General features: G+C 46.2%; 9 protein-coding genes across 9 annotated transcripts; 6 read left to right on the top strand and 3 right to left on the bottom strand.

Moving 5' to 3' along the window:
• Window positions 1-15: 15 nt before the first annotated feature.
• VTN77DRAFT_4623 (uncharacterized protein) lies at window positions 16-592 on the top strand (the record flags this gene model as incomplete). The annotated part of the gene is made up of 2 exons (XM_069420703.1): window positions 16-150; window positions 197-592. 2 exons carry the CDS (start codon window positions 16-18, stop codon window positions 590-592), a joined length of 531 nt encoding a protein of 176 aa, XP_069277585.1.
• A 677-nt stretch (window positions 593-1,269) lies between these two features.
• VTN77DRAFT_4622 (uncharacterized protein) lies at window positions 1,270-2,034 on the bottom strand (the record flags this gene model as incomplete). Its single annotated transcript, XM_069420702.1, has 4 exons — window positions 1,270-1,389; window positions 1,443-1,735; window positions 1,797-1,962; window positions 2,014-2,034. 4 exons carry the CDS (start codon window positions 2,032-2,034, stop codon window positions 1,270-1,272), a joined length of 600 nt encoding a protein of 199 aa, XP_069277584.1.
• Window positions 2,035-3,701: 1,667 nt separating this feature from the next.
• VTN77DRAFT_4621 (uncharacterized protein) lies at window positions 3,702-4,465 on the bottom strand (the record flags this gene model as incomplete). Its single annotated transcript, XM_069420701.1, has 4 exons — window positions 3,702-3,784; window positions 3,869-3,990; window positions 4,058-4,116; window positions 4,202-4,465. 4 exons carry the CDS (start codon window positions 4,463-4,465, stop codon window positions 3,702-3,704), a joined length of 528 nt encoding a protein of 175 aa, XP_069277583.1.
• Window positions 4,466-6,082: 1,617 nt separating this feature from the next.
• VTN77DRAFT_4620 (uncharacterized protein) lies at window positions 6,083-7,681 on the top strand (the record flags this gene model as incomplete). The annotated part of the gene is made up of 4 exons (XM_069420700.1): window positions 6,083-6,220; window positions 6,283-6,899; window positions 6,979-7,248; window positions 7,318-7,681. The coding sequence occupies 4 exons, from the start codon at window positions 6,083-6,085 to the stop codon at window positions 7,679-7,681; spliced, it is 1,389 nt and encodes a 462-aa protein (XP_069277582.1).
• Window positions 7,682-8,730: 1,049 nt separating this feature from the next.
• Window positions 8,731-11,128, top strand: VTN77DRAFT_4619 (uncharacterized protein; the record flags this gene model as incomplete). The annotated part of the gene is made up of 15 exons (XM_069420698.1): window positions 8,731-8,762; window positions 8,843-8,930; window positions 8,984-9,090; window positions 9,160-9,419; window positions 9,472-9,531; window positions 9,582-9,603; window positions 9,657-9,707; window positions 9,785-9,906; window positions 9,955-10,075; window positions 10,125-10,194; window positions 10,241-10,471; window positions 10,528-10,555; window positions 10,617-10,670; window positions 10,728-10,885; window positions 10,946-11,128. 15 exons carry the CDS (start codon window positions 8,731-8,733, stop codon window positions 11,126-11,128), a joined length of 1,587 nt encoding a protein of 528 aa, XP_069277581.1.
• A 701-nt stretch (window positions 11,129-11,829) lies between these two features.
• On the bottom strand, window positions 11,830-13,369 carry VTN77DRAFT_4618 (uncharacterized protein; the record flags this gene model as incomplete). The annotated part of the gene is made up of 9 exons (XM_069420697.1): window positions 11,830-12,060; window positions 12,123-12,477; window positions 12,530-12,586; window positions 12,644-12,801; window positions 12,850-12,894; window positions 12,950-12,956; window positions 13,024-13,077; window positions 13,146-13,183; window positions 13,265-13,369. 9 exons carry the CDS (start codon window positions 13,367-13,369, stop codon window positions 11,830-11,832), a joined length of 1,050 nt encoding a protein of 349 aa, XP_069277580.1.
• Window positions 13,370-14,871: 1,502 nt separating this feature from the next.
• Window positions 14,872-15,943, top strand: VTN77DRAFT_4617 (uncharacterized protein; the record flags this gene model as incomplete). The annotated part of the gene is made up of 3 exons (XM_069420696.1): window positions 14,872-14,904; window positions 14,970-15,438; window positions 15,489-15,943. The coding sequence occupies 3 exons, from the start codon at window positions 14,872-14,874 to the stop codon at window positions 15,941-15,943; spliced, it is 957 nt and encodes a 318-aa protein (XP_069277579.1).
• Window positions 15,944-18,710: 2,767 nt separating this feature from the next.
• Window positions 18,711-20,207, top strand: VTN77DRAFT_4616 (uncharacterized protein; the record flags this gene model as incomplete). Its single annotated transcript, XM_069420695.1, has 10 exons — window positions 18,711-18,773; window positions 18,825-18,859; window positions 18,912-18,997; window positions 19,047-19,211; window positions 19,270-19,292; window positions 19,346-19,383; window positions 19,444-19,587; window positions 19,635-19,884; window positions 19,946-20,112; window positions 20,165-20,207. The coding sequence occupies 10 exons, from the start codon at window positions 18,711-18,713 to the stop codon at window positions 20,205-20,207; spliced, it is 1,014 nt and encodes a 337-aa protein (XP_069277578.1).
• Window positions 20,208-21,925: 1,718 nt separating this feature from the next.
• On the top strand, window positions 21,926-23,808 carry VTN77DRAFT_4615 (uncharacterized protein; the record flags this gene model as incomplete). The annotated part of the gene is made up of 12 exons (XM_069420694.1): window positions 21,926-21,958; window positions 22,017-22,060; window positions 22,120-22,173; window positions 22,232-22,238; window positions 22,290-22,334; window positions 22,405-22,440; window positions 22,497-22,584; window positions 22,639-22,669; window positions 22,892-22,917; window positions 22,982-23,012; window positions 23,061-23,415; window positions 23,479-23,808. The coding sequence occupies 12 exons, from the start codon at window positions 21,926-21,928 to the stop codon at window positions 23,806-23,808; spliced, it is 1,080 nt and encodes a 359-aa protein (XP_069277577.1).
• Between the last annotated feature and the right edge of the window lie 908 nt (window positions 23,809-24,716).

Below are 24,716 nucleotides of genomic sequence, written 5' to 3'. Positions count from 1 at the left end.
TCAACCACAACAACGATGAGTTCTAAATATCCAACCGACTTATTGCCTATTGACCCTGAATCTATATGTGTCAACAGAGAGATCAGGCGTTCAAATGCTTCGTCGATCTTCGAGATAGAGATTAATGGCACATGCTATGCGATGAAAGTTGTGAGTATCGAATAACATCTTTACCAAGACAACACTGACGTCGCAGTTTCATGACAATGGTGACCCTGGGTTTAGCAAGAAAGGCCGCGTTCTGAACCGTTTCCGCTGCGAATTGCAGGCCTACAGAAACCTCCGCCTCTTTGGCGTATGTGAGCGTGGGTTCGTTCCACGATACTATGGGTATATCGATCGACTCGATCCGACCAAGCTCCAACCACACCTTGACCATTTCCGTAATGACCAGCATAATCCAAGAGCAATTTTTCTTGAATACTTCCCAGACGCAGAGAAGCTGAATTGTGTAAATTATTCGGATCAACGCTTTCAGAAAGCAATCAATGGAATCAAAGAAATTCACAATGCTCTCATCCATCATCATGATATATGTCCAAAAAAAATATCCTTCTTGTGCCTGGAGAACCAGAAAGGGTACTATGGATAGATTTTGATGTTGCAACTATCTTTCCCAACAAGGAATCAATGGGTCCCAGAGAGGAAGAATACAGCAAATATGAGGTCTGGCTTGTTGAAAACTTTGGTGAACTTTTGGTTTGTTTAACCCGACCATCTTTACAATGAAACAAATCTAACAGAGGCTATCAGCAAGAGGACCAACATCAGGGTCTTCCTCCTAATACGAAGTTCTATTGATGCCCCATGAATTGGGTACATGCAATCTATGTATGTGGTGAATCATTGATATCCGAGCTCCTGGAAAGGGTAGATTCAACAAGTCTTTTCCAACGATACAAACAAAAAAGTGGCTTAACTGTTACATATACACCATCGGAGAGATACCTATCAAGGGTCACTTATTTCCCTCCTGTTTCCACATCCTTCCCCTCAAAATAATCCATGTTTTAAAGTCAAAGAATTTGTATACAAAAAGTTACAATTTTCTGCGAGTCTGGGTGCCAAGATTGCACCAATCTTTGTTTGCATCATGAACCTAGGTCCAATATTGGAGTTACGTTGCGGGGTTTTCTGCACTGGAGAATGGTCAAGGACCCTAAAACTACGATTTAGTGAGAGAACTAGAGCAAGCCTCGATAGACGAATGTCATAGAAACATATTAAAACCTCCATATTCAGCTTCGTGCTCGTGTGGCGTAATATTTCCTACATGACCACACAGCATGAATTTTGGCTTCTTGCTGACGTATAGAACATCTTGCTCTGCGCGCTCAACCCCTCACTCTTTGAAATTAGGTCATCGAGCTTCTCCCCTCTTTGGAGAACCTTTGATCGAGTTAGCCAGCTAGGGATCAGTAAGTGTTGACCAAAAAGCTTACACTCTCGATAGTCTTGTGTAGTACGATCTTTGTCTCGTCAAGCTCCTTTTGTATCTTGATGATGCTGTCTATCTGCTCTGGGTCTTGATACTTTGTTATGTACGTCGTTAAGGCGGGAAATGAAACAGGATTGGTTGAAGTCGCCCCTGCTGTGGGATGCTGGGATAAGAACTCGTCAAGCACCTTGGAGAGGATTTGATGTGCTGCCAAGGACGGGTATTCGTTGTCACTGATGATAACGCCGGCAATGCCTTTGGTATGCGCGTAGACGTGGAATGTGAAGTCTATGGTTTCTGTTCGCCTATTAGCATGCCGTTGGTTGCTGTTTTTGGCTTGAGATTCAAGTGGACTTACCTTTCTCTTCGATATCCTGTCTCTGACCTGGTCTTGTTCGCTCCGCCACTGTCTTGCTGAACATCGTCATGAATTCGCTGATGCTACCGCGAGTAAAGCGGGAGAAGCTGTTGAGCTCACGCTCGGCGCAGAGCTCCACTGCTGGTTTGCTTGCATTTTGCAAGATCTGCTCTGGATTAGTGAGTTACATATTGCATGGTTGTCAGCAGATACTTACCCCAATATAGAGTATCTTCATTGTGATGTCTGCGGAGTTGAACCGGTGATGTCAGGTGGATCCTTGGCGCTAACCAAGACAGCAAAGTACAGAGTACTCCGCTGGATTATTTTTATTGGTCGCTGTGATTGATAGCTTAGTCAATGTTTAGTCACCACTCTCTATGCCAGAATCAGCCAATCATGGTAATTTTTAGATTTATATAGTTCTCTCGGTGCAGCCGGCTTGCCGGCCACACGCTTAGTCAGCTCCGTTGGCCCGTGCGTNCCTACCTCCTTCCACACAACCAGGTCGTCTAGTTAGAGAGGTTCAATATAGAGAGATCTGAACGGCTTCATTCTTTCTCTTTCTAGTAATTCCCCACTGAGCGTTGCCGGACTCGGCAACAAGTTCCCAAATCTATTTCAAAGAGTCGAAATTTCTTTTACCCGTTAAATAGTCTATTGGATTCCTGTAATAGATAACCCAAGAAAGTCGCCCACTGAAGCAGGTAACTCCTCTCGTCATCCATCTTGTCTTGCAGTGTCGAGGATTTCGTCATGATAAGCAAGTCCACCTCCAGGTCCAAGTCATGGGACCTGTTGCCTATGATTGTTAAATCTGTGGTCTTTCTCCAATCCTCCCACCCAGAAGCCCTTCGCGTGATACGTCCATGCCGGAGGCAGCTGTGATTATTGTCCCTTGTTGCGACGCAGAGCGTAAAATTGGTGCCAATGAGAAATACACCGTCGTAAATGTCCACCGAGCAGGTGAGAATAGAGGTGTTTGTGGAGTCGTCGAAGCCGATCAGAGGAGTGAATTGAACCAGGGGATAGATTCGGGTGTCATGGTTTGAAACATGCTCTTTCTCCAAGAATCCTTCTCGCCGTTGGTGTGAAGTCCTTCCGATTATCTGTTGGCGACGGACAGGGATTTCTTGACGGCCACTTCAGCACGAAACCTGGCCCGAGGAGGGCACCAAATTATCACTCAGACTACACATCACTTTCTGAATCGAGAATAAGTAGTCTGATATCTCTGGAGCCGTGATCGTATAGTACCGATCTCGTCGATTGGTGAAATAAATCTCTTGAAAGATTCGCCCTACGATTCGTTTCACCAAATAAACCTCTATATAAACTTCTACTGCTGTCTCGGGTACTCACCCTGGTATTATAACCTTGTCATCTGCGCCATACATCTTGATATGACTCCGTCCCCATACTTCACGAAATCGCCTGGGCAGTAGTAGCCGTTGCCATATTCCTGGAAAATTGGGGGTCTGAAATAATTGCACCTGCACCTCAGCACTGCCTTCAGCGTGCCGCAGCCTTGCCTCACCCTGCCTTGGCACAGGAGTGTTTTAAGGGCGGCGTTACTCCTGCCCTAGAACAGGAAATGAATTTGGACGACCTGCTTGACTCTCCATCGTTTGTCTAGGTAGGTATCTGTATTTAGCTCTGAAAAGGCCATCATTTTCTTTCATCCGATTATTATACGGCTATTAGGATGTATTCAACGGGACAGGTTCAACGTCAGGACTGAAATTATGTTCATTCTTACGGAAGCCTTTTTTTTTTCTGTTGTATACAGATCTTCATTTCATATCTTGTTTGAATACTACTCTTGACTTGACGGTAGAACGAAAAAACGTGACTTAACTGTGATACGTATGTCATCTGAGAGATACCTGATCCAGGGCTATTTGTTTATTTCCCTCCCGATTCAACATCCTTGTCCTCAAAGCCCGTAGTTCCTAGGACCTTGTCTCCGATCTTGACGGGCTCCGCAGCTATTTCATATGACCAAGTCAGGATCCATTATATTATTTCCATTACTCCCAGCAACATGATACTACAGCAAAACATCCACTTACCAGACAGCACAAAATACACTCGGGCCGGCTTGTCGGTCTTGTTCTCCCATCCGTGGATTGTGCCACGCTGGATGCAGACGTCGCCTCTTTTGAAGTCGAGTTCTACTCCGTTGTCTAGGTAGCTGCGTTGCATTATTAGCAAGATCAGTAATTCTTAGTAATCTTTTAGGACAAATTAATTAAACTTACCAAGTGATCTCCCCCTCTACAACGATACCAAAGTCCAGCGATTCGGTGCGGTGGAACACCTAGACATGTCTCGTCAGCCAAATATTCATACTAACGCACAAAGCGACAAAAGTCCAAATATAATGTTAGGTAGGTGTGGCGTACCGTCTTCGTATTAGGCTTGAAATCCACCACCCGCAACACGATCCCATTCGGATTTGCCAACGACTTCGTCTTCTGCAAGATCGGATCTTCCCACCCGTCGTTCGACGCCGGAAACCGGTGCGTCTCCCACAGGACGGCGAAGTTGCAGTTCGCAGGTGTCGGCACACACGGGATCTGGCTGTCGGCGACAAAGATGGCGTTTCTGTCGGCGTCGTGGCCAGTCACGACGCGTCGGGGGTGGGGGAAGAGGGGCTGTTCTGACATTGTTGAGTTGGGACAAAAAAAAAAAGGAAGAGCAATGACCTATACGATGGGCCCTTTGATGAATGTTATATGGCAAGATGGATGGCAATGTCAAATATTACCGCAGTGAGTTGTCAGTCACACAAGAAAAAGAGCTCTCAATCGACGTGATTCAAAATGCCCACCTTAGTCATCTTCCATGCATGTATTACTCATGACTGGGTTCGGAGTCCGGGAAATATGCCGGCATGCATGTAGTGCTGTGGATTGTATAGAGATGTTGTCCTATCATCAAATCGGTTTCAAACAAACATGCAGGTTAGCGAGTGACACGGCGAGGGGTAACGCTAGATCAGATCAGCAACCTTGAAGATCATGACAGCGGTTCCACCACCATGTCATTCAATGTTAGATGCCTACCTATCTTTGTCCACTGTGTCAGTGCTCTTGAAGGCAGGCAGAAAAGGCAGGTGCAGATCATATGACAGTAGGTGACTTCGGCTTTCTTCTTTGCTTTCCTCCATATCCAACGATTGTCCTGGTTTCCTGTTTTATCTATTCTCGCCATGCTGCTACCCTTGATTTTCCATGCATCTCTTTGTTGTTCTTCTCTTCAGCGTGGTATTCCTGTTCATTCTTCTGCTGGCCCTCATCGCTCTCGATCGCGATGCGCAGACGAATGAGGTTCTAAGACAAGTTTGATGATCAATATTCTACATTTGCAATCGAGTTTCCCACTGTTCGAAATCTTTAGTTTGCCTCTCAGGCCTGGCAGTCATTTAGTCGTGAGCATTCCTATAATGATTTTAGTTGTCCCAACAGCAGACACTCTAACCCGTCCTAATATCTTAATATCGATACACAACAATGTCAGCTAAATCACTACTCTTTAGCTGTTGGATCTTTTCATTATAGAGGCTGACAGATACAAGAATCTTCGGCAAGAAGATAGGTGAGAAAGGGCCGAGAGAATGGAGCAGCCGTCATGACAGTCGAGATTTTCTATTTGTTTGATGAGGTGCGTCTCTGTCTCAGCCCTTTTGATGTTGAATTTTATGCTAATGATATCCATGAGAACTAGAGGTGACAGCAAGCATACTATTAATCTAAAAGGCGACACCGACATCCATATCTCATTATAACTAGGTACCTGCAAAGAATGCTCTGCTTCTTCCTCTCTTCCCTCCTGTCTCTTCATCTAGGACCTCTCTGTCAACCTATGCCTCACGTGAGCATTTGTTTGATCTATTAATTACATCAATCATGTCTGACAGCCATTTCATGTGGGGTCCAAGCTTAGATTGGAGAAAGTCACCATCATATAACTCCTAGTAAGTACCCCACATCATCATCCCCACGGTATAGTTATTTCTGAGCCCCAGTTTTTAGGCGCTACGCTGTCAATTCTCTTGCCNCAAAAAAAAAAAAAAAAACGAATGAGAAGCCTGCCTCAGTGCCCTGGGAGCCTACATGCTAAAGCCTCTAGCATTACCATTAACATCCTAACTGATATGGAAGCTTCAACACTACCTAATAGACCAGGGCACTGCCCCACATTCTCGTTGCGCCTCTCTTGCATTTATCCAGTTGTTTAATCAATAAATTATTGCTTCTTACCGCAGGATTAGAACAGCAGAAATGTTCTCTTTAAGGAATTCTACTAGATTGAGAAAAGAACTAGGTCAGGGTGAATTACCTTCTCACTTCACCGGGTTGCTACCATTATGTCAGTGGACGAAGTCGACACCAAGGCAACGGTCATTGTCGTACGATACAGTCAGTTCCTGTTCTAATGGTCTCAACACAATCATGCTCACAGTTCTTTGATATGTCGATAGATCGGCGCCGGTCCAGTCGGCCTTCTGGTGGGCTTGCGTCTGGTGCGCGCTGGCATCCCGACGACGGTTCTCGAGATGCTGCCTGCGGTCGAAAACTCACCGCGCGCAGCTGTATACATGCCCGTCGCCGTGCGCGAGCTCGACCGGGCCGGCATTCCCGACGCCTGTCGCGCCATGGGCTCTTCAGGCACGAGCATCGCGTGGCGCAAAATCAATGGTGAAGTCATCGTCGAGTTGGAACGAATCCCGGACGACGAGGAGCCGTACGAGAATCTCATCCTGGGGCAGCACGAGCTGGCAGAAGTGATCCAGAATGCCTTTCAGCAAGAGTCCTCCGGTGAGACTCCGCTCGCCAGAGTGCTCTTTTCACATCGTGCGACCAAGATCGAGCAAGACGAGGATGGTGTGACGGCGACGGCGGAGGTCAGCGACGGCGACGCGAAGCGCGAACAGAGGCTTCGTGCCCAGTACGTTGTCGGTGCAGACGGAGCCAGGAGTTTTGTCCGAAGGCATCTGAACATCCCCTTCGAAGGCTTCACCTGGGACCGGCAGATTGTGGCTACCAACGTGGTGTATCCATTCGAGAAATATGGATACAGCACGGGGAATAACATTGTGTATGCCCCTTCCCAGAGTCTCTGGAATTGAATTCTCCTTTTCCCTGTCTTTATTTATTCGCATATTGACTATGTCCAGCCATCCTGATCACTATGCCGTGATTGCAAAGCTCAACAACCAAGGCCTCTGGCGGGTTTCGTACGGCGAAGAAGTGAACCTGACCATGGAGCAGCTTCGCGAGCGGCTGCCGATGAAATACGAGGCGCTCTTTCCGGGCCCACGCCCGCTGCAGTACGATCTGAAGATGTTTTCGCCCTACCGCATCCACCAACGCTGCAGCACGACCTTTCGCGTGGGCCGTGTCCTGCTGGCGGGCGATGCTGCGCATGTCTGTAACCCGTTTGGTGGGTAAGTTTACACGCCCTCCTCCTGCAGTTGATTTATCACAGATAATTGATACGATATGATTCTCACTAGCCTGGGCCTGACTGGCGGCCTGCTTGACGCCGGGGCACTGAGCGACTGCCTGATCGCCGTTCTCAAAGACAATGTGCCAGATGCAGTCCTCGACAAATACGCCGAGCTCCGCCGTGACATCTTCCTCAAAGTTGTGGACCCTACAACGCAGGCCAACATCCGCCGGCTCTTCGAGAACGACCCGGACACCTGCCTCGAGACCGATCCTTTCTTTCAGAGTGTTCTTTCTTCCAGCCACAGCGATCGCCAGATGATTCGCGGGATGCAGAGTCTTGCAGTTGATATGAAGGAGGTCATCGAGGCTGCGAAGGCGGAGAGAGATAATGTCGAGAACGGGAGTACAAAGGAGTCTGTTAAACTCTAATCATATAATATGAGATGGAGAGTGGTGAGGCTGAGCTATCTAGCCAGTGTAGATATTTACTTTCACAACGCTATCTATACTGTTGGCGAGGAGAGGAAATCTTGTCGAAAGTGTCACTCGGAAAACTCGAAAGACAATATGACATCGTACAATGACGATTGAGGATCCCTTGTCTTTCTCAATAGAGAGCTAATGATTAATTACTGAAGAAGATAAGAGGACGCGTCAGGAAGTAACTAAACTGGTCACGTGGGATATCTATCCCTATTGATGTCAGTTCAGTTTGTTGGATCATTAATTAATTCCCTGCTTATTTACCCCAGGCTTGCCCTACCAGAATTTCTCCATTCCTCTCCATCCCTGCAAGAAATCTTGATCGGCGATAAGTCCGATGATGATGACGACGACGACAAATCGAAGTACGGAGTAGATACCCCATGGGTAAACCCGGGGTACTCCAATTCCATATTTCCCCCAGCTGAACTAAACAATCCGTGCATCTGGGGGAAGACTGGAAGCTGCTTTACCCCGCTTTAACTAGGTCAGCATCCGCATCATCTCCGGGGAACGGTGTGCTGGTGTCGGATATCTGCCGGGGCTAAGTCTGCTTACAGCCTGATGATGATAGTACCGGGGCCAAGGAATTAATTTGAAAGCTGTCGATGGGTCTTGATGAGGGGGGTGGATGTTATTCATTTCATGACCGGACAAAGGTAATTGCTTCGCTATAGGTCTGGTCCCTCGTCCGCAGTGGTGCTCTGATTTAATACGTGCCATAATTACGACCAGCCTCATTCAATAGCAGCCCAGCCGTTGTCTTTCGGAAGCATCCTTCCTAGAACGGCACCTCTATCCGTGATCAATACCATACCTACCTCTCTGTGGCGGTATTAACCCCAATGGGGTGATGATGCGGAGAATAACAATCCGTTGTATCTAGTATAGATATAGCGGACTGTGGATGGAATATTTTAACGTGTTTACTACAGAGTGTGGATAGAGAGCCCAGTTGAATTCAACTTCTCTGTCACACTGAAAGTCGCTTCAAGATGCCGCTATACGGAAGAAATATGGTCTTTGCGTAAGTTGCTCACGATCTGAGAGTGCTTTATCTTCTAATAAAAAGCGATTGCGATCTGACGGCATAGACTGCTTGTCCAGCGTCTGCCTCGTTGCAGGACTGGGCATTGTCTTTGAAGGCTACGACCAGGGTGTGATGTCGGGCGTCAATATTAGCCCTTCGTATATTGTATGTCTCCAACCTCGACAGTCCCCAGTCTTTGTTTATTGACATGTCTTCAGGACCTGATGAAAATCGGCGACGGCGCAACGGGAACAATCACCTTGCCGCTGAAGCAAGGTGGTCTCGTGGCGATCTACTATCTGGGCACGCTTGTCGGCGCGCTTTTGTATGTCGTGTCGCTTCTTTTCTGCCAATTGAATTGCCTTCGAAGGGTTGTTCTCTGACGAGACTATAGAGGCGGCGCCGTGTCTGACCGGATCGGAAGAAGAAAGGCCATCGTCTTCGGCGGGTTCTGGGGACTTCTGGGCTCGTCGCTGCAGGTCGCCGCGCAGAATGCGAACTGGATGCTCTGCGCCCGCATCATTGCCGGCGTGGGAACGGGCATCATCAGCGCCGTCATTCCCGTCTGGAGTTCCGAACTCGTGGCCCACAATGTCCGCGGCATGGTGATGGCCTTTGAGATGGTCGTGAATTTTGCCGGAATTTCTACTGCCTGTGAGTAGGATCCTCTGACGTTGATGCATTGCTAGTTCTGACTTGATGCCAGACTGGCTTGAATACCTCCTCTCGTTCATCAACAATGGCCACACGCAAGTCCGGTGGCGGTGTGAGTGATTCGAACTACGGATCTAAAAGTCGTTATGCTGACGGTAATAGTTCCTCTCGGTTTCCAGATGATGTAGGCTCTGAAATTGTGCAGTCTTCGGCTTCAGCTGTTCTAACTGGTTACAGATTCTTGCTGATCCTCATGCTCATGATGTTTGTCATGCCGGAAAGTCCGCGGTAAGTGCATTTGTCCAGTCGATACATATTATCTTGGCTTTTTTTCCCCCCTCTAGGCTAACGTGCAATTCGTGTAGGTGGGACATCGCCAATGGAAAACGCGAACGAGGACGAAAGACTCTGGCCATCTTCCGTGCGAGAGGTGATATCAACCATCCAGACGTCATTGCCGAATACGAGGAAATCATCGCTGCTGTCGGTCAGTTCAATTGCCCTCATTCAAAGCTGCGTGCTGATGAATATGTAGAACTTGAGGCGGAATACCCAGTCAAAAACTTCTTCCACATGGTCACCGGCTACAAGAGCGGCGAACTTCATCTGGGACGGCGCACATTCCTGGCGGCATGGCTGCAAGTGATGCAAGCGTGGTGAGTTGTTACCAACATATCCCTTCTTGCATACCTCTAACCAGGGCAGGACCGGAGTCACCAGTGTAGTTGTCTATGCTCCGACATTGTTCAAAATTGCTGGATTCAGTGCAGAAAAGGTAAGTTCAATATATACGGGGTGTCATCAAGCTAATCTTCTACCAGGCGGACTTTCTGACGGGCTTTGCGAACGTGGTAACCATGGTCTCCTGCATCCTGGCGATTTTCACCATCGACCGGTTTGGACGGCGCAACGTCCTGATGGTTGGAGGAGCTGGCCAAAGCCTGGCGTTCTTCATCCTTGGAGCGCTGTCCAAGGTTGGCGCCGACAAGCACAGTACGACGATAGGGGCGGCTGCTGGGGCGTTTGTCTTTGTCTACAATTTCGTATTTGCTGTATGTTGATCTAAGCTGCTATGGGACGATATCAAACTAATCCGTGTCTGTTTCAGGCAACCTGGCTGAGCGTGCCATGGATTTGTACGTATCTCACTAATTATTTATTTGCGATACTAACTCAACCTTCTTTCTACAGATCCAGCCGAAATCTTCCCTCTCGCGATTCGAGCGAAGGGAAATGCCTTTGGTATTGTTGGTGAGTATCTCCGAAGCTAGTAAAGACCTGTACTTACGTCCTTTTTCTTTTCTTCAGGCTGGAGTCTTGGATGCGGGTCAGTGTCACTCGCAGCGCCAAAAATGTTTGGCAGTCTGGGCCCGAATGCATTCTACATCCATGCCGTGTTTAATCTGCTCGCCATCGTCATCGTCTATGGCGTGTATCCGGAGACAAGTTGCCGGACTCTGGAAGAGGTATGCTGCTGTCTCACGCTCGGCAGGGTTTGGTATGTACTAATTGTCTGTGCCGTCCAGATTGACCTTCTCTTCGCCAGCAAGACCATCTGGGTCTGGGATACCGAAAAACGCTTCCAGGAGCTGAAGCTCGAGCATGCGGATTTGGTCCGTGGCGTGGACCGTCCTAAGCCGTCCACCGTTGAAATCGAAAACACGGACTCGGGGGCTGTCAACGAGAAGACCGCAGATGTGGCGGTTTAAGTTATCTGTCTGCAGAAGGGAATGCCAAAGATACATGGGCGATATTAATGGCTAGGGAACTACAGCAGAGAACACCAACTCCTTTCCTCGACTGGAGATATCCATGCTATTCGTGTTATATTACCTGGCAAAGATGACATCATTTATCATTGCCATGCATCGAAACGGGTGAACGGCAGAGTTATACAAATGGCGGAAGCTGTCAAAGGATGCTCAACAAAGAGAGGATCCCATATTTAGACAGACGGGTATATGACATCTTGAGGAGAATCGTCCATAATCAATAGAAGTGACAAGAGTTCAGCCATGCTGGAAACCCCAATGGCCATTGGGTAGCAAGTATAAACAGCGAGGCAGCAATCACTGTTTAAACACTAACTATACCAATTGGATCCTTTTAATGTCCGACTACCCACTGCGTTGTGATCTGCATAGGAATTCGAAGAAAAGGACGGCTGAGACAAAATAGCGGTCAACCAGAAAAGATCCTACGGCTAAAAGGCAGATGTCATGACACTCTTTTTAGCTGAGGGGAAGATTTCTGAGTTGCGATAATAGAGTGGGAAAAAAAAAAAGAAATTTGTACTGTAAATTGCGCATTTTGTCCAGGATATCGATGGCTTCGTGGAAGAAAAGGGAGTAAAGAAAGAAAGAAAAACTAAAACAAGACGGTGCTCGTGCCAGCCTTACCATCCATCCGACTACGGCTTCCGTCCATAAATGAAATGAGTCGGAAGATACAGATGATACGCCGGATCCGCCAGCTCCTTCTTCACCTTGACCATCAGCACTTGGATTTCCTCGTGGGTCCAGCCAAGGACGCGCGAGAATAGAGCTGGCGTATAGGTCTCAACCGCTTGAAGCTCGCCGACAAACTGATACCTGCCAATCTCCTTGAGCTTTGGATCCTTGGGCCATGGTCCAATCGGCAGCTGCACTATCAGTTTCAGCCTCATTCTCCATTTAAAGATTGACTGGTTTGGTGGCAACTAACCTTGTATATTGTCTCCTTCACATCAACAAATCCTGCCTTTTCCAACTTGTCTTTCCATTTGGTGACGTTGTCAAATGGTTTGCCGAATTTGATCCCCCCTTCACGGAGAGTCTTTATCCAGAGCTGAACGTTGACCGCTTTTTCAGCGGTATCGTCGTCAGACACGAGGTATGGACTGACAGCCTGGAGCTCGATGTAACCCCCTGACTTCAGGTGGTGGAATGCTTGTCGGAATAACCGGTCGTCGTCACTCATACACCCCTCTAGCTCTCGGAGGTGGATGTAGTCAAATGGGCGGGAATACACCCACTCCGACTCGAAATCATCGATTTCAAAGATACAGTTCGGTGGGACCCTATCGTTGTCAGTGTCGAGTCAAATGAATGAGAGGTGTCGACAGTTGCTACCACTTGGGTTGGATAGGGCTTAAATCAGTCCCAATAACTTCTGCAGATGGGTATTCGCTAGGACAATTTGTCAGTTTCAATGTTCAGTTATAAGGTAGATTAAAGACTTCTTACTCGGCAAAATCAATCGCCCAGATACCTGTTCCAGTGCCCAGGTCAAGGACTCGCTGGGGATTTGGCTTGATGGGCGCGAGGTGAAGCCGCCCTCCAAGGAGAAGATTGTAGATGTGATGGACCAGGTCCATCCGGTCCTGCTCTTCTTCATCGTTGGGCTAGGTAGGGTCAGCGACTGATGCTTGGATCATTGTTCGGGGAAATACCGCTAGATATGCTCCTTCCTTGAATGCGTGATAACGACGTCCATTCTAGAGGACCGTTAGCAACCTGATCAGCAGGTTATCAATATCTGGCAGTGCTCACCTCATATCTGTTCCCTCACGCGGAAACCTGTTAATATCGATCATATAGTGCAGATAGGTATAGGTTCAAATTACTTGTAGTTTCTGATGCTGGAGCTTATGGACGTGAAGTAGCTACCAGACGCAAGACTGTTAGCAGCCCACTATTAGATGCTGGTCAAATGAGAAATTTCCGCGTGAATCGAAGAAGCACTCACGACTCGTTGAAACCAGAGTCTGCGTCAGAGACATGTTCCTAGAAAAGTTCAATTGCGTTAGTTCGTTGAAAGAGCCTCCTCACAGTCTGCTTGCAACCAATAGCTAATGTATTGCTCACATCTACTTGCAGGGGATTCCTGGCTAGTGCTTGCTGGGCTGGAGGTCTCGCCAGTTCTTGGATCGGCATCTGTGTCTGTGTTTCCTGAGCTGATCTCTCCGCCATGTTGTCCTGTTGTCCTTGAGTAGAATTATGACATGTAGTAAGCAACAAAGGGACATACTATGGGCGTCCAAATGCTGGTTTTCAGCTGATGATCTCGTGAGGCAGATCAGCCCTCATCTGGAGTCTAATTAAACAAACATCAACAATCTAACGATGTAACCCAATCCATTGGCCAATGCTACACATGCATGATGTAACTAGTGCACGCCAATAAATGGGTTGATTCGATTCGATTCCGCCAAGGTACGTATTCTGGAGGACTCCCACGTGTGCGTGCATTTCTGGTGTTCTTGCAGAATATTGATAAAACAGGGAGGAACTTTGCTTTTTTAAATACTCCCTCCTCGTTGGTGTCACAATAGCCAACTAAGCAACCTGCCAACGTCATGTGCCTTTGAGCACGTGCAGATGCGTAACTATTGTCATACCTGTTCAAAGACCTCTAGCCAGCCATATTATTGATGGTCGCCCAGCTGCAGATCAGGCGCTTACTGAACAAGAGTCTAGTCTCGAACTCTCGAAATACAGAGAAAACAGCCGAATCGGGGCTTCTAGGCATAAGCACCTGCAACAAGATGGACTGAAAAATTAGTAAACTATAGAGAGCCTATGATCAATTGAGTAGAATGAAATGTGAATCATCTTGGCTGATACTTGTGCAAATTAGCGTGGTAGTATGGAGTAAATTCTGGCAACTTGAGTGGTCAATATTGGTTACCGCCCTCATATATTGCCGATAATACTTCAAGGCGGTGTAGAATTCAGCCAATACCTCAACGCTTTATCTATGCCAAGGCGCTACTTTGATATCAGCCAAGAATCTTGGCTTTCCCAGACCATCTTCCCGCCAAAGTCGACCATGATGTTGCTCAACAAATTGCTCAACAAATTTATATGACAATAGATAAAAGAAAAATATATTTTTAGTAATGAAATTTGTCAAATTAATGCAATATATATAAGACTAAAATCATAGTATATTACAGAACTATGGAAGATTGTTGGAAAATCTTGGAGATAGTTATATATATTTTATACTGTAGTTCTTTTTAGTAAATTCACATTTTCTTTGTTGAAGTAATGGTATTAAGAATATTCGTATTAGGATTTTTGCATATATAAAATTTAATTTGGGTGATTTATTAACAGGAAATCTACGTTTTTTTTTTTCATCAGGTGGATAGTCTGTTGGGATGACAAGACTGGCAAACAAAGCATTACGATCACTCATCATGACTCTTTGCTCGATGGCTGCCTTTTCTCTGATTATAATGATTAGTGAGCAGATATCTATACTTGATTAGTGATCATTTTCAGATTTCTGATCGATGAGATTCACACCAAGAGAACCAGGATTTAAATAGGCTGGGGTATTGCTTCGTGAAAGCATGCTCGATTTATATAGGGGACAGTTCAATTCTCTCATCCTGCCCCAAGGGCTATCCTCAATACGCTGGTGACCAACAGACAGGCTGTATTCCCGGGTGTGGAAGACTGACAAGATGAGCACTATTCGCAACGTTGCATGGTTTGGGGTGAGCTGAGCAGCAACGCAATCGCCCCCGATACTGCAACTAACATGAAATTCATGCATTCACAGACTGGCAAGACTGGCCTTCCGGTACTGGAGGCAGTTGCTGCATCGGGCAAATTCAACATAAAACTGTTGATCCGTGAGACCACTGCCGATCGAGAGCGGAAATTACCTCCCAACATCCAGACCGTATACGTCGACTTCGCTCGTCCCTCGACACTGGTGGATGCCCTCCGCAAGCAGGACGCTGTGGTTGTGTTTACAAATTTCGGACCGGGGAGCGGGCTCGACAAGCTCCAGCTTCCCCTGATAGGCGCGGCCATTGAAGCGGGCGTGAAGCTCTTTGTCCCTTCAGAATGGGCTCCGGACACCGCAGGGGGAAACGCAGCGACGCCGAGTCATATTGGGCCAGCGACCGTTCCTCCTCATGGCGTCTTGGGCGCCAAACGAGCCGTGCACAATTACCTGTTTGCTCGAGCTGCAGAAGGGGCCATTTCCTTTACCCTTCTTTATCCTGGCGTTGTCTTGCAGTCTGGTGAGTCTGTCCCCTTTGCATGGCTTATGTTGATGACTGACCTTTCACAGCTTTGAAGGTGGGCATGCTCCAGCTTGACTTCAACCAAAAGCTGGCTCTGCTTCCTGACGGTGGAATTCACCCCTTCTCTACGACCTCAATTCGGACTCTATGTGCGGCAGTAATTGGCCTGCTCTCCAAATACCCCAAGACGAGAAACCGTCTCCTATACGTGGCAGATGGTGTTACCACCGTGCGAGAGCTGGTCACCGTCGTGGAACGCGTCACCCAAGAAAAATGGACCAGGAAGGCATTTTCGATTGCAGAGAGCAAAGAGCGTGCTGAGGCGAGGATCCGTGAAGGAATTTATGGACGCGAGGAGTTCATGAGTGTTCTGCAGCTTCCGTTTTTCGGCGGCTTGACAGTGTGGAAGAAGCTAGACAACTCGTTGCTTGGAATAAGTGATGAGCAGCTGGTTGATCCTAGGGACGAAATGGCTCGGATCGTCAAACAGCTTACCCAGTGACCAGCTGATCCTTTGAATATTTGATCAAGTTGCAGATAGCTGAACCAGAAGTCCTATTTATTTCCGTTAGTTATCGCTGAGGGATCGGATCAGATAAGCTAGGAGTACGTCGGATATTCAACATGTCCTGAATGGAATCAAACTGCCCATGCTACTTCAGATTACGGAATCAAGGTTCCGGTGTGAAGTTCTAGACTGTAGTAATATTTGACTACATGACTTACCTCAGGCTAAGCGCTGGCTGATGTTATTTTCTGGCTGCACTGGAGACTCCTGGGTATTACTGATTAGAAAAAAGAAATAAATAAATTATCCGGCTGATAACTGCACTGTCCTATAAGGTGTGTACTTAGAATATTTTTGATACGAGTTGATATTGTGTCAGGTAATCATAAACTTCCTTTCTCGTTTGTTCGGGGCTATTTCTGGTGGTACAAACTACCATATACAGTACTAGGTCAAAAGTTTCCGCCCACCCCACCAAAAAAGTCGCGCGACGCGTCTCTCCCCATCTATACTTGCCTTCTTCAAAAAACCCCCTATATGCTGCCACGAACCCCCTTGCGCAAGATCTCTATCAATAGAGTTCCAAATTCAGAGCTAAGTCCCTATATAAGGGCAAAAATCATTGGTCAACATAAGGCAGGCCAAAGTTCATGCCAAATTACTAAGGATTACAATCTGCTGTAGAGAACAGTTCAATATACTATATTAAAGGATATATCTTATATAGAAGGGAAAAAGCCTACTATAATCTGGCCAGCCTAAAAAGACCTTAGAAAGAGATCAACAGGCTATTCTTCACTATATTTGTTAAAATCCTAAGGCTACTTATGCTGAGATGGCACAAGATCTTCAGATTAATATCTTATAATTAATCTTTTACTGAATCCTCTAAGACCATGGTATAAAAAACTGGTTAGCAAAGAAGCAACCTTTTTTATCTAAAGAAAATACTAAGAAACGACTAGAATGGGCTTTAGAACATAAAGATTAGACTATTAACTAATAGAAAACCATAATCTAGTCTGATGAGTATTCCATCTAATATGGATTAGGAAAATATCAAGAATGGGTCTTTTATATACCTGAGGAAAAGTAGGATCATAATAAAATTAAAACATACCATAAAAGCAATGATATCTCTATGATGATATAGGGTGTAATCTAGGGTTCTGGCTGATTAGATATCAACAGGGTACCATATGATTCTAATAGTGCTTATAGTAGTATTATATTGGCTTTTTATCTCTTAATGCTCAAAGAAAACCTCCTTTCTATATGGGAATGTTGCGGGCTAAGCCCATATTGCTGACTCAGCTTCGCTCTCGTTTTCTGATTGGTCCGTTTGTTGTTCATCACATGACTCCTGTTGATGTAACTCGCGTGCCTTTCTCTCTCTTCCTTCCTTTCTTCCTTCCCCAGCGAATCCTTTTTATGAGCTCCTAGTTTCTAGACAGCAAGGCTTTGGCCCTTCATAGGGAACCAGGCTTGGTTTTCATATAAGATAATGCTCCTATCTATAAAGGAGCAATTAAACTTGAATGGCTTTAAGAAATAGGTATAATAACTATAGAATGGCCACCATATAGTCCTGATCTTAACCCTATTGAACGCCTTTGGTTTCAGATTAAGGAATGGTTATATAAACACCATCCGGAGCTCTTGGATCTACCTCAGAATGATGAAGTTAAAAAGGCTTTATTTCAAGCAATCAGTAAGGCATGGGAGGCATTAGAGGATGGTTTAGTTGAGCAATTAATAAATGTATGCTTAGGCGTATTATAGCTATTATTGCAGCTGAAGGATGGCAAACTAAATACTAAAATTAAATTTTTTTTTATATTACTAATTACTATATAAAAGCCACGCCATTTCTTAGCATTTTTTATAGTTTTTAGGTTTACTAGATATGTGTAGTAAGAATAGTAGAGAAATATATATTCTTGCTAGTCAGGCGTTTTTTTGATTTTAAGGGGGTGGGCGGAAACTTTTGACGCGGGACTGTATACAGTGGAGACAACAAAAATTATCCGCTAGGTCTATGGATAAATCCTTGCTAATCCAGACCTACTTCTCTGTGATAATCCAACAGACCCTTAAGGGTGGCTCTTGCCTAAATGTGCATGCTGCAGGTCTGCGCCAATCGGACACCTCGTCCCATTGGAGTGACCGAGGCAGTTGCGACAGTCACGAAGAAGTCAAAAGGGAAGGAGTGTAGTTCCTTTCCTCAGGTATGTCTTATAAAGAGCACATGCGTATATTCTGCATCTTATCAAGCATCGCCCTGAAACAATGAGTGCCGTTTTCAGCCCATGTTGGCCAGGTCGTGATGTCCTGGCTGCACCTCGATGCGACAGAAACGTAAGCGTGGGGCCATCGATACCCCCCTGCAATCCGTGATGCCACCAGACTTTCAAGACACAGAACCTAGCGGCAGACATTACTCGCGTCACCATTGGTCTTCTCCCTATTAATTGTCTATCTCCTGTATGTACCGAGTACACTAGTAACGACTCAGTCTCGGTTCGGAAGTACCGTAGCTACTTCCAGCCCTGTCAAGCGATACTGACATGCTGTCGCCCACCCCGAGACCTTCTCCGCACTTTGGTCGGAGTAATAAATGAATAAATGCCATGGCCGGCTCTCATCGTTGTTATCCATCTTCTATTCATCTCTTCCTGCCTCGGCTCGCCCTCTCCATCTGGCTTAATGATAATCTAGAGTAGGAGGCCTGTGTTCTTGTTGACTCAGAGGAGGCTTGAGAATGGCTGAGCCTGCTGGCCCTGCTGGGGATGAAATTCTTCCCCATGTTGAAGTCGACGCTGAGGTCCGTACCCTCGGAATTTGGAAACTTGGTTTCTAACAGCTTCTCTTCCAGGCAACCGACAACGATTCTACTTACGGTCGAGAACTGTTGAGAACACCTCCCCGATTATAGCCCACCCAGACAACTGACGGATGCTAGTTCGACCTACACTGCCTCTCTTACCTCATCGGTTCTGAATTATCGGCACGAGAATGGCAGACGCTACCACGCCTTTCATGAGGGCCGTAAGTCTTCTCCTTAAAGGATCGTAGTTTCTATAAGTAACACAAACAGGCTATCTCATCCCAAACGATGAGGATGAATGTGATCGGCTAGATATGATGCATGAAATGATGTTGGTGATGATGGAGAGGAGACTATTTCTTGCTCCCATTGGATCTTCCCCGCAGCGGGTCTTGGACCTTGGAACCGGGACAGGAATATGGGCCATTGACTTCGGTAAGGCGTTGAACTGAATGGTCTTGATTGGTCTATGCTTACATCACTTCTCTTATAGCCGATCAGTTCCAATCAGCCGAAGTCAGATTCCTCTCAATGTGGCCGATGTGAATCTCAGCTGATTTTTTGATTAGGTTTACGGGACTGATCTGAGCCCTACACAGCCGCAATTGTTAGTTCCCCTCTCTCTGTGTTTGGAAGGTTACTAAAAGAAAATACCATACATATATAGTGTTCCCCCGAATCTGAAATTCATTGTGGATGACTTCGAGGACGAGTGGGTGTACGAAGATCAAAGGCGCTTTGATTTCATCCATGGCCGCTACCTGGCAGGATCTGTCAAGGACTGGGGCCGGCTGCTGAAGCAAGCATACAAGTTAAGATCCTTTCCCTTGCTAATGGAGTCTCTATTGACTTGAATAGGTGGACTGCCCCTGGTGGCTGGGTTGAATTCCAGGACTGGAATATCCACATGTACTCTGAGGATGGTTCAACTAAAGGCACCTCGATAGAACAATACTACAAAGTCACCACTGAGGGCTTCACAAAGGCTGGATATGTTGTCAGTCCAGGACCCGGTCTGGAACAATGGTTCCGTGAAGCTGGTTTTGAAGACATTCACGTTCAAAAATACCGAATCCCCATGGGACCCTGGCCAAAAGATAAGTATTATGTATGTGGGACAGTTTTCTCAAGATTTACGAGTGTTGCTAATTTAATCTGTGTCAAAATAGAAAACCCTTGGGACTTGGAATATGCTGCAAGCAGACACTGGTTTTGAGGCAGCCGCAATGGCGGTGCTGACAAGATATGAGGGGTGGTCGAAGGAGGAAGTGAGCGTTCTGGTAGCTAAGACCAAGAGTGATGCACGAAATCCCACTATCCACGCGCTGTTTGACTTGTAAGTGGTGTTCCTCCACTGCCTATTTCCTGGCTGAATCTAACTTTCTTAGTTACGTTGTCTATGGTCGGAAGCCTGAGAGTAGCAATGCCTAAGCGTGAATTGAAGTTGAGATGGTTTTTGTCCGTTTGTGTTCGAAGAATTCGCTTGAGTCTTGCAAGAAGCTTAAGTCATTTATCTTGAGTTTTACTGCTTTAACATCTGGTTGATAGCGTGCTTTCAGGAACTGCAGAAATTACAACACAGTATGCTGCAGTTGGTATAAACATAACTGATGCAAGAGAAAAATACCAGTGATTACCAAATATGTTACGGTCTTAAGGTACTCATATTAACTGGCTAACGATTAGTATACGAGAATCATAAGGAATATGGGAAAAGACCAGAACGGCAGGTTTCTTATGAGCAAAAGCCTCCCATATGTCAGAAATCTTCCACTTAGCCAAAAGGAGATAATCTCTAACTGTTGGATCCTTTCTGGTTGACACAATATTCAGTGGATTTCCATCATGTTCATTATCTTATATAGTTGTTGCTTGCTTCACAGCCGGATCGCTGCCTTGATGAATGCCAACAAAATAGACAATTGTCTGTTAATGCTATTATTTATTCGTCAGTATTATTTTCCCAACTGTAGCCCAGTTAGATATTTCCAGCATCTGTGCTCTTATTAATGACATGTGATTAATTGTGCTAGATACTTGGACGATCACAAATTGGAGAAGAGCTTTTTTTTTTTCTTTTGCAAAAAAAAAATCTTCAATGTAAGGTTAAAGCAGCTATTGGCTAGAACAGAGTTATCTTCCCCTCTCTCTGCAAGAGGTGGGGAGTAAATGAGGCGTTCAACTCGATACCAAACTCGGGCCACCTCTTATTTTAACCTGTGTAATCCCGTGGAAGTCTCCAGTTGGTCTAGTTGAGCATGCCATTGTTGCCAATTTATCCTAAATTCCTAGTATTTGGGTCCTCCTATTGAGAACTGGAAATGGGAAACTCATGTGTAGAAAATGCAGGGTTCTTGGCGAGCAGCAGCGCCCAGCTAGTTCACTTGATTTACGAAAGACTGAACCTCAGAAAGAGCGTATTGCTGCAGATTCGGCCAAAAAAAAAGCCATGACACAAACTTGTTGAATCCGAACTAGGTACTCAGTATCCCACCAAGGCTTATATTGAAGCCTTTCGTATGCTTGTTGGAGACCAGGAACAAATGGCAGGCTCTGGGAGCTCATATGCGTGAGCGATTAGGGCTCATTTAGGCGCACGGGCCGCGGGAGCTGGCCAGCTGTCTCCAACAAGTGTTGAGAACTTGCTGCGCCGCAGGATTATTGCATCTATGCAATTACCCCGCTCATCAGTCTGAGCACAGAGTGATCTAGAATTGTCGTTTTTTCTCTTCTTCGTCCTTGTTATTTTTCTCATCCCCCTTCTTCTTCCTTTTTGTGGGAGGATTACTCCTGGAGACATTCTCCCGAGAGTTCATAAGACATATCTCTAGTCCATTGCGCGGTGGAAAACGATAGACGGCAGCAGTAATGCCTTCCTTAGTTCTAGGCCCCTTCTCCACTTAGCATGCCATCACACAGATACTAAATATGACAAGTGCCACTTCCGTTCACTTTAGCCTTGCATTGGCGGGCCGGGAAGTTGATCCGGTTCTGATGGTGCAAGTTAAATTAATCGAATTAGTTACAGATTCACAGTAAGTCCCGGCAAGGCTGGTGGCCTAAATATATCGTTCTTAATCGCCAGAGCCCCTCACGTTCTTCCCTGCACCTCCATCACGCAAAAATCCACGAATACTCGTCGTTCAACCATGTGTGAAGACGTCGCCCCTGGTCCGCAGGAGGTACTGTACATTCAGAACCCTGTCTTCTTCCATGCTGACACACGAATAACGGATGCAGGAACCCGTAATTGCCGTTGATACAGACTCGGCAATTGAGAGCTCGTGAGTGGCATGCTCCCTTGCTAGTTCATGCTGATTGTTACTCACCACAGTGACAACAGGCTTGGTAATATCAGCGACACCACCTCCCTCGCTTCGAGCGTTAAAAACTACGTGTGAGTACATTCATGCATATGATTAGCGTGCTTCTTTCCAGACTGACAGATTGGGAAGGTACGAGGTTTGTAGAAATACGCCATAACGGGGCTTCCAATTCTGAATCGTCTGCTAGAACGGTCGCCGATACCATTCATACCACCATGGGGAATACATCTTGGTAAGCGACTGAGACTGCGGCTGAGCTCTGATGGGCCTTTTCTTTATTGCCTGCTGACTTGATTCCAAAGCCAAATGATGAAGATGAGCAAGATCGACTCGATTTGGTGAGATATTCCCTCAGTGTCATCTTGTGTGTACTTGTGTGGCTAACAAGATGCAGTCCCACCATGTCTACAACCTCGTACTTGGTGGCGAGCTGTTCCGAGCTCCGGTTAAAAACCCGCAGAGAGTCTTAGATATGGGGACAGGTAATGATGATGATCAAATTCTCACCTAATTTTAGATGACTTACATCGCAACAGGTACTGGCATTTGGGCTATCGACTTTGCAGAGTAAGAAGATCTCAAATACGCGAGCTCAGTGGGCGTGACGCTTTGGAGAAACAGGCTTGGATTGTGGGAAAAGGCCGGGTGAGCGAGGTGCCTATATGGCGGGCCAGCAAGAGACAATTCTTTCCCTCGCCCCAGACCCTGAGCCCTAGGTCTAGGCGCTGACTCACTATGCCACCGAGAGAAAATTTGCAACCTCTGTATCTGTGGCTAACGGATGAGTAGTGAAAATCCACAGGCCGAGGTCATCGGTGAGTGCTCATCTTGAACTCAATCTTGTGCTTTTTCGCGGAGCACTGACATTATGCCCTCCAGGAACTGATCTAAGCCCCATCCAACCTCGATGGTACGATCCCCTGCGAGTCTCACAGGCAAGGTGATTAACAAATATTAGGGTGCCGCCTAATCTGAGATTCGAGATCGACGACTTCGAGGCCGAATGGCAGTTCTCCCGAGAATTCGACTTCATCCACGGCCGTGAATTAGAAGGATCAATTCGCGACCCTGGTCGACTTTTTGCTCAGTGCTACAAGAATTTGCGACCAGGAGGATTTCTAGAGATGAAAACCATTGAGGTAACAACTTACTCGGATGATGGAAGTCATAAAAAGGCGAAAAACCTCTTGAGGATGATAGAGGTTATGCATCAGGCTGCCGACAAATTCGGAAAAAGCATGACGACTGTAAAAACCTGGAAGGAGAAGATGGAAGAAGCAGGGTTCAAGAATGTCGTGCAGGAGGAATATAAGGTATGTCCCCTTGTGGAACTTTCTACAGCAAGTGGGAACGCCCCTGCTGATTTCTAGTTTCAGCTACCACAGAGTCCATGGTCAGAAGATGAAAAGCTGAAACAAATCGGTGTCTTCCAGCAACACAATCTATTAGAGGCTCTAGGACCTTATACATATGCACTCTTTACGCGGTTCCTTAACTGGAAGAGGGAAGAAATAGAGGTTTTGCTGGCTGGGGCGCGGAAGGAGATCAAGGATCTGTCGCATCACCTCTATACGAAACTATACGTCATTTATGGTCAAAAGCCAGAGGATGACGAGTTAGAGCCTCATAGCCGCTTTGACCGGTGCGTTGCAGATGCTGGAAGTTCTCACCTTTTCTTTCTTAAAAAAAAAAGAAAGAAATCTTAGCTTAGTCGAAAAATAGCAATGCTGATGCATGCTATGGAAGTGACCTCCATGCATGTCGCTTTTCCCTTGGAAAAGAAGGAGGCCAAATCGAATTCGTCGAGCGTCGAGACGAGCGGGGATTGGGGGTTGATTAGTGAGGAAAATATCACTCGTGGCTGTAGAGGGGTAGAATACCCTCGTCGATGAGTCTTTCTTATTAGAGCAATGTGAGGGACCATCAACCAGCATGTTCTGTATTTGATGGAATAATAAATATACTTGGGGGAAGCTGTCTGCGCAAGGCCACTTGCCTGAGAGCGACGGAGGGTCGACATGCCGCCAGTAATTCGTTTTAGCGAAAAAGAGGGAAAAAAATGTAGATTTTCTCGAAAGATAAACAGCCTTCCTTAATAAGAGCGCCCCAGAAGATCCCTCAAAATAAATGTGTTCCTGCTCACAGGAACGAGAAGATTGATGAAAGACACTGTACCTTATTTTCTGTTGCTACCAATCTGCTAGGCAAGGCGTGGAGGAGAGGGTTGATCATTCCTCATAGAAATGTCCTCGGAGGTATTTCCTCCTCGACGGCAAAATAATTTCACGGAATCGAGTGCAGTAAAAATTATGTCTCTTGCACTTAAGAAACGCGGGTTCTGGCGCTGTACTAAGCATTAGCATTTATAGGAAAAAGCTAAGATTGCACTTGAAGACAAGCATTGCTGCTGCAACATGACTTTGGACAGCACAAAAAGACAAGAAAAGGAAGGAAATATGATAATAACATCTAGAAGCTCAGAGACTGGCCCAGCTGAGCCGTGTAAAAAGTAACATCCTATTCATTAGACCATTTATAGTTATTGAATGCATCGTATTTTTGTCGTGTCGAACCAGATAATCAATCAGGCAGCCTTGTTGAGCATTCCACAGTC

The sequence above is a fragment of the Rasamsonia byssochlamydoides genome (genome assembly GCF_041956645.1).
Source record: "Rasamsonia byssochlamydoides strain NRRL 3658 unplaced genomic scaffold VTN77scaffold_32, whole genome shotgun sequence".
NCBI lineage: Eukaryota > Fungi > Ascomycota > Eurotiomycetes > Eurotiales > Trichocomaceae > Rasamsonia > Rasamsonia byssochlamydoides.
This window is presented reverse-complemented; position numbering and strand designations above follow the sequence as displayed.